The sequence below is a fragment of the Myotis brandtii genome, unplaced genomic scaffold (genome assembly GCF_000412655.1).
Source record: "Myotis brandtii unplaced genomic scaffold, ASM41265v1 scaffold1077, whole genome shotgun sequence".
NCBI classification, from domain to species: Eukaryota; Metazoa; Chordata; class Mammalia; order Chiroptera; family Vespertilionidae; genus Myotis; species Myotis brandtii.
In genome coordinates this window covers 42,064-48,425 of record NW_005353666.1, presented here as the reverse complement: position 1 = coordinate 48,425, position 6,362 = coordinate 42,064, and the positions used below count along the sequence as shown (strand labels likewise).

Genomic DNA, 6,362 nt, shown 5'->3' with positions numbered 1-6,362 from the left:
GGAATGGGGGGCCAGGGACGGGGAGGGGGGCCAGAGGAGAGAGGGGAAGAATGGGCAGGTGTGCATGTGGGGGTGGGGGTTCAGGCAGAGGCATCCCTAAGCCAGGGTTTGAAGGAGAAATCAGTTCCCAGGCAGACAGGGTGGGGTGGGTGGTGGGCGCCCCTGGAGGGCGGGGCAGCCTGGGCAAACCCAGGTGATTCCGACTGCTATTTTGGCCCAGCTACTACCTGACTATCTTTGAACACAGTCAGCAAACCAGCTCCTCCTCCTACCCCTGCCCCATCCCCTACCAGTGGTTGACAAACTGCAGCCCCTTGAGTGTGGCTCTTCCACAAAATACCACGTGTGGGTGCGCACGTACAGTGCAATTGAAACTTCTTGGCCACACTCAAGGGGCCAAAGAGCCGCATGTGGCTCTCGAGCCGCAGTTTGCCGACCACGGCCCTACCCCAACGTCATTATTACTCACCAATTAGGAGACGGTCAGGTGTACCTACGGATGTCCACATGGCTGGTTTTAAGGGAGATATTCTGCCAAACAACCTGCTTTCTTACCAACTCAAATCACGCTACCAGCTAATACTTTCCATTAAGTTGGTCACTAGACTGAACCTACAACCAAAGGATTTTAAGAAGGTTAGTTGGTTCTTTTGGAATCGTGCACAAATGGAAGAGGAGTTATTGAATGTAGATTTCTAAAATTAAAACAATAAATGATAAAGTCCATTAAGGAGAAAATTAAAGAAAACCTTCCATTGCCAATGATATATCTGATAAGAGGTTAATGTCCAAAATTTATTAAAAAGTCATACAATTCAACATCCATAAAAAACAAACCCCAAAACAACTAATTAAAAAATGGCCAGGCCCTAGCTGGTTTGGCTCAGTGAATTGAGCGTTGGCCTGCGGACTAAAGGGTCCCAGGTTCGATTTCTGTCAAGGGCACATGCCTGGGTTGCGGGCTTGATCCCCAGTAGGGGGCGTGTAGGAGGCAGCCAATCAATGATTCTCTCTCATCATTGATGCTTCTATCTCTCCCTCTCCTTTCCTTTCTGAAATCAATAAAAAAATATTTTTTAAAAATGGTCAGAAGTCCTGAATGGACACTTCTCCAAAGAGGACACACAGATGCCAATACATATGAAAAGGTGCTCAGCATCACTGATCATCAGAAACGCAAGTTATAACCACAATGAGATTCCACCTCATACCTGTCAGAGTGGCTACCACTAATAAACCAACAAGTGCTGGCGAGGATGTGGAGGAAAGGGAGCCGTCGCTCACTGCTGGTGGGAAGGCAGACGGGTGCAGCCGCTGTGGAAAACAGTGCGGAGTTGCCTCAAAATATTAAAAGTGGAACTGCCATTTGTCCCAGCAATTCCACTTCTGGGCATATATCTGAAGAAAACTGAAACACTGATTCAAAAGAATATATTCAGCCCTATGTTCATTGCAGCTTTACTTACAATGGCCAAGATATGGAAGCATTCCCAGTGCCCATCAGTAGATGAGAGCAGAAAAAAGCTGTGGTACAGCCCTGGCCGGTTTGCCTCAGTGGATAGAAGGTCAGCATGTGGACCAAAGTGTCTCGGGTTCGATTCCAGTCAAGGGCACGTACCTTGGTTGCAGGCTCCTCCCGGCCCAGGCCGAGGACAACACATTTAGCCCTTGTCACTGGCAGGTGGAAGGGCTGGGCCACATCCCCCGGGACCGAAGGCGTCTCGTTAATTACAAGAAGCGCAAGTCCGACTTGTGCTCCTGACCTTGGGGTCGTCCTCCCACCAGCACCCACGCAAAACCCTCACCCAGGCTCTTTGGAAGGGAATTTACCAAAGTACAAGAAATGAAAGGACTTGCTGGTAGCAAAAAAACAAGGAAAATGAGAGAGAGAGAGAGGCCAGTGGAATTCTGTCTTAATCTCAGTTCACCACCGGTCAGATCCCTGGAACCCTCGGGTTTCCCTGTTTCCTAAGAAATTCTGTTTTGATTTTTGTCTCCTGAAACCACGACCAGCCCCTCCGGCCTCCCTTCTCTCTCCATCTCCCCGCCCCCACACCCGGGGCCGCCACTTACATTCTTACCTCCCGCAGTAGATTGCTGCCGGCTAGTCCCTTCCACTGGTGTCAGCACCAGCTGAGACCTGGAGCGGCGCAGGGCTCGCACAGCTCAGCCAAGCCAGGCACCAGGACCTTGGCCAGCGACAGGCCTCCTTCCCACCGCCGGCCAGGCTGACACTGCCCCCTGGTGACCTCCAGGAGAGAGGCACGCACCTGCCACGTGAAAGGAGTTGGTTTCCAAGCGACCCCAGCCAAGTCCGAGGCAGGGGGCTCCCAGCAGTGTCTGGGTGCAGAGAAGGTGCAGGCCCTGCGGCTACGGGAGGGCAACGCGGTGCAGTCACACGCCAGGTGGCCTGTGCGTTCCAGCGCAGCTCTGTGGGCAGCAAGCCACACCCCAGGTCCTTTTCTGAATGGAGATGTTTCCCGTTTATAGAAAAATACGTTCCAAGATGACAAGTCCCAAGGAGCCACTAAGACCAGGTGGGCGTCCTGGGAAGATGCCTGGGAAGGGCCTCCAGGACAGAGATGCTGACTGTAGCCTCTCCCTTTGTTGGACGTATCCTGTCACCTCCCAAATGCACACATGCGTGAGCTCCCCGCCCCAGAGAGAAACCTCGCCCCAGGTGTTGGCAGCCAAACCCTTCAGGCCCGCCCAGCAGAACCGAGGGTGAGGTTCTGGACCCCCAGTGCTCCCAGCTTCCGGTTCCCCCAGTCTCAATTGTCCATGGACACAGGGGCTTTTTCAGAATGGAGACGGAATGGCCGGCAGCTGGCAGGCGAGTGGCAGGGCTGTCTCTGGCTCCGCAGGCCCTATAGCTCCTCCCCAGAGGCAGGGTCTCTTGAGTGCACACCCCCTTCCCCCCTGCAGTGGGAGGATCTGAGGCTGGTGTGGCCCCAGCGACAGGCACTGTGTGGACGCCAGGCTCCTGCCCCACACAGGCCACCTAACCAGCCCCTTACCTGTGCCAAGAGCCCTATGACCCACCCCTCACCCGCTCCCAGGGCTGTTTCCGAGGGACTTGTCTGCAGAGGAGCTGGGAGTTTCTGAGTGTGTGCCCACCATCCAGGCATTGGATGGTTTACCATGTGCGTGTTCAGGTCCCAGGCCGGGTAGGGAGGTGCACCTGGGGTGGCCCAGAATCAGTTTAGGACGAGGGCTCTGCGGAATACAGGGGACCCACCTTCCACCAGGGGTCGGCCGCTCCCCTGGACGCAAGGTGCAAAAGGCAGGCACCAATCAGCTGGGACACTGTGGGATGAAGACCACCTCCTACTAGACGGCCCACCCTCCCAGGCAGGCTCGCAGTCAGTCTCACAGGCCCACTTCCCTGCCTGCAAGTCAGAGCGGCAAACACGGAGGCCCAGTGGCAGCTGCAGGTCACAGCTGGGGGGGCAGGCAGCCTGTCCAGCAGACCCAGAGTATTTCTGCTAAGAACAACTACACAGCATTCCACCTCAGTGTGTGAACCCAGACATGAACCCAGAGTGAGCTGTGTCCTGGCAGGAACACCACTGACCTGAGGGTCTCAGCGTAACCAGGACCGAAAGCTGTCACAGGAAGTTGTCCCTCAAATCTGTCCAGGTGCTAAAACGCTGCCTCAGGTGAGCAATTACGGTGGAACCACCTGGAAAAGCCGCCCAGTAACTGGAGTCAGAGCTGGCCCAGAGGGGCCCACGCACCAGCACATGGAGGCTGGAGGTGACTCCTGCCTCCTCCACACACAGGCCTTCAAAGGAGACCACGTCCAAGCTCTGAAGGAAACGGGGCTGAACGCCTTGTGCCTGGAGCTGTGAAAAGGATGGTTACATACTAGGACCCTTCAGAGGTGAGGACCTCAGAGAGAGTTCTAGACACACACATTCAAATTTCAAATAGTGAAACACTGAATCCCAAACTCAACAAAAAGTCCTTTGAAACAAAAAAATAAAATAGCCCGTTTACATAATTGCAGTGGTTGTGTCAACGACTGGATCACAGGGTGCCTGGATATTTGGCTAAATATTATTTGAGTGTCTGTGAGGACTTCTACAGCATTTTAAGTCAGGAGCTGAGTGAGGCGGCTGCCCTCCTGCAACGCTGAGGCCGGGAGGAGCCCGAGTAGGGAGCGCTGAGCGGGGAGGGTCCTCCCACCCAGCTTCACCCTCACACTGCAGCGGGAACCTGCTCCCGGCTCTGGTCCTGGCTCGCAGACGGCAGGTCAGCGCAAGTCACTTCCTTACCCTAAGTCGGCCAGTCCGACCAGCTGCTTCCCCAGAGAACTAGTCCAATAAGGCTGAACTTGACGTGGAGGCTGGTTTTCACCTGTGACCCTATTTGTAGACCAAACTAGGGGCTTTAATAATTTTAATGAACTCTTAACGAGGTCAACAGTAAATTCTTCGTTAGGCTACAAAGAAAATCATACCCCCTAGGTTATGTTGTATAATTGGACTTGCTCAACACCAAGAAAACTAGTCCAAGATTATATGTAATGGAGCTAAAATGTACATAATTCTAGAGCAAAAACTACCTAGCGCCATCAAAACTTAGGTCTGATTTTAACATTCCTAAGCTGTTTGAAGGACCCCATAAAGGCCCATTTGTTTCCGAGATGTCCCTCTCTGTGGTGATTAGAAGATGCGTCTCCAAAACAGCCCCTCCAGGCTGCGCGTCTCCAACCCCGGAGTGAGTCCACGGTGTTCACTTACGTCCCCCGAAGTCTTAGTCAGACCCAGAGGGAGGAAAGGGAAACCGTGGAGAAGACGCCCTCTGCGTGAGACGGGTCGACCATCTCCACGGACAGAAGTCAACTTTTCCAGATAAACTTCTTGCTCATTAATGTAAGGAAAACTGACACGAGCTGTTTATTTTTTCATCCTTAAAATAAGAAGTAGCTCTGGAGGACAGAAAAGTGTGGAAGAATGAGGAAAATGAAAGGAAAGGGAATGCAGCCCCCGGACCTGTGCTGCTGAGAGAAGCCAAGTTCCAACAGGACGAGCACATCAGGGTTTATTTTAATAAACAAAGCAGCGCGTGGCACAGAGGTCAATCCTTCCGCAGGGGCACCGTCTCCTCCCGGATGCCCTCCTTGGTCACGATGCAGATCCGCAGGGCGTCCCCGGTGTACACATCCCTCTCGGCAGCAGAAATGAAGACGTCTTTCACGAGCCGCATGGCTCTGTCCAAAGACAGCGGGACGTGCTCCACATTCTGCATGTTCTTAAAACCAACCTGGTGGGACAGGGAACTTGGGTGAGGCATCACGTGACCGACCGTACAGAGGACCAAGCCCCTTGTCCCTCCGCCTCCACATGTCTGAGAGTTCACAGCAAACACGTCGCACAGATCAGTGTCCTCCACACAGATGCATGGAGACAAAGCCCTGGAGGTGGGCAAGGGGCAGAGCGTTACAGACTGTGCTGCAGCTGAGGAGGGAGAGGGGCCAGGAGAGCCCAGTGGCCACGACCAGACCCGCTAGGACAAAGGACACTCAAGTTGGGCGTGAAGGAGCGAGGCTGCGGCACGTCCAAGGTCGAGGAGACGGGACAGGCAGTGCTCCCAGGGGCTGTGGAGTGGAGCGACGGGAGGGGAGGTAGTAAGCAATGAGCAGAGAAGTTACTGCATGTGACAAATTCCAGAAAAGTGAGGAGAATGTCCTGGGGAAGGGAGCCAGAATGCAGGATATATTTGAGGAGATATACCAATCCAGGCAAGATGCCATGCTGGTCTGAGTTCAGTCAGCAGAAATGGAAAAGGGGCGTGTTAATAAGACACAGAGATGGTATCGGGGAGAAAGGTGTCTTCAGGAAACTCGGGTGAGGATGGCAAGGAGAACTGAAAAGATGGACCAACCGTGGTCAGCACCAGAGACCAAGAAGTCACAGGGATGCAGGAGGCAGGCAGGCGTGGGGTAAGTGAGCAGTGGCCGAGGGCCAGCAGAGACCAGGAGGTCTGGGCGGGCAAATCAGCCATAGTTCACAAGGATGTATGAGAAAGCCTTGATTTCCCCACCCTCCCCGGAGCGGAGGAGGACTGGGGCGGTGTCGTTACCTGGTTGTCCAGCAGGGGCTGCAGCATGGCACTTGCTGAACCTCCCGCCTTGAAGGAGTCTCTCTGGTAGGAGCCCACTGGGTCAAAGCTGTACACGGCTCCCTTCCCTTCAAGAAGGAAACAGTCTCCATGAGGCTGCATCCTGACCCCGATCTCAAATCACGGCAACAGTGTGAAGCTGAACGGACTAATGACTGAGCTAAAGTGTCAGCAACTCTCAGCGAGGAGCACAAGCCCTGCTGCACAGGGGACACCAGCAGCCTGCCTCCCGCACT

The 6,362-nt window shown here is 54.0% G+C and overlaps 1 protein-coding gene across 1 annotated transcript in view; it reads right to left on the bottom strand.

Moving 5' to 3' along the window:
• Positions 1-4,876: 4,876 nt before the first annotated feature.
• The window catches only part of PSMB1 (proteasome subunit beta 1), an 11,549-nt gene continuing 10,063 nt past the window's right edge, over positions 4,877-6,362 (bottom strand). Inside the window, exons 5-6 of the mRNA XM_005857140.2 lie at positions 6,088-6,194; positions 4,877-5,268 (exon numbers count right to left, since the gene is read on the bottom strand). Coding sequence (XP_005857202.2) covers positions 5,083-5,268; positions 6,088-6,194 — 293 coding nt within the window. The 3' untranslated portion in view covers positions 4,877-5,082. The remainder of the gene's footprint in view (positions 5,269-6,087; positions 6,195-6,362) is intronic.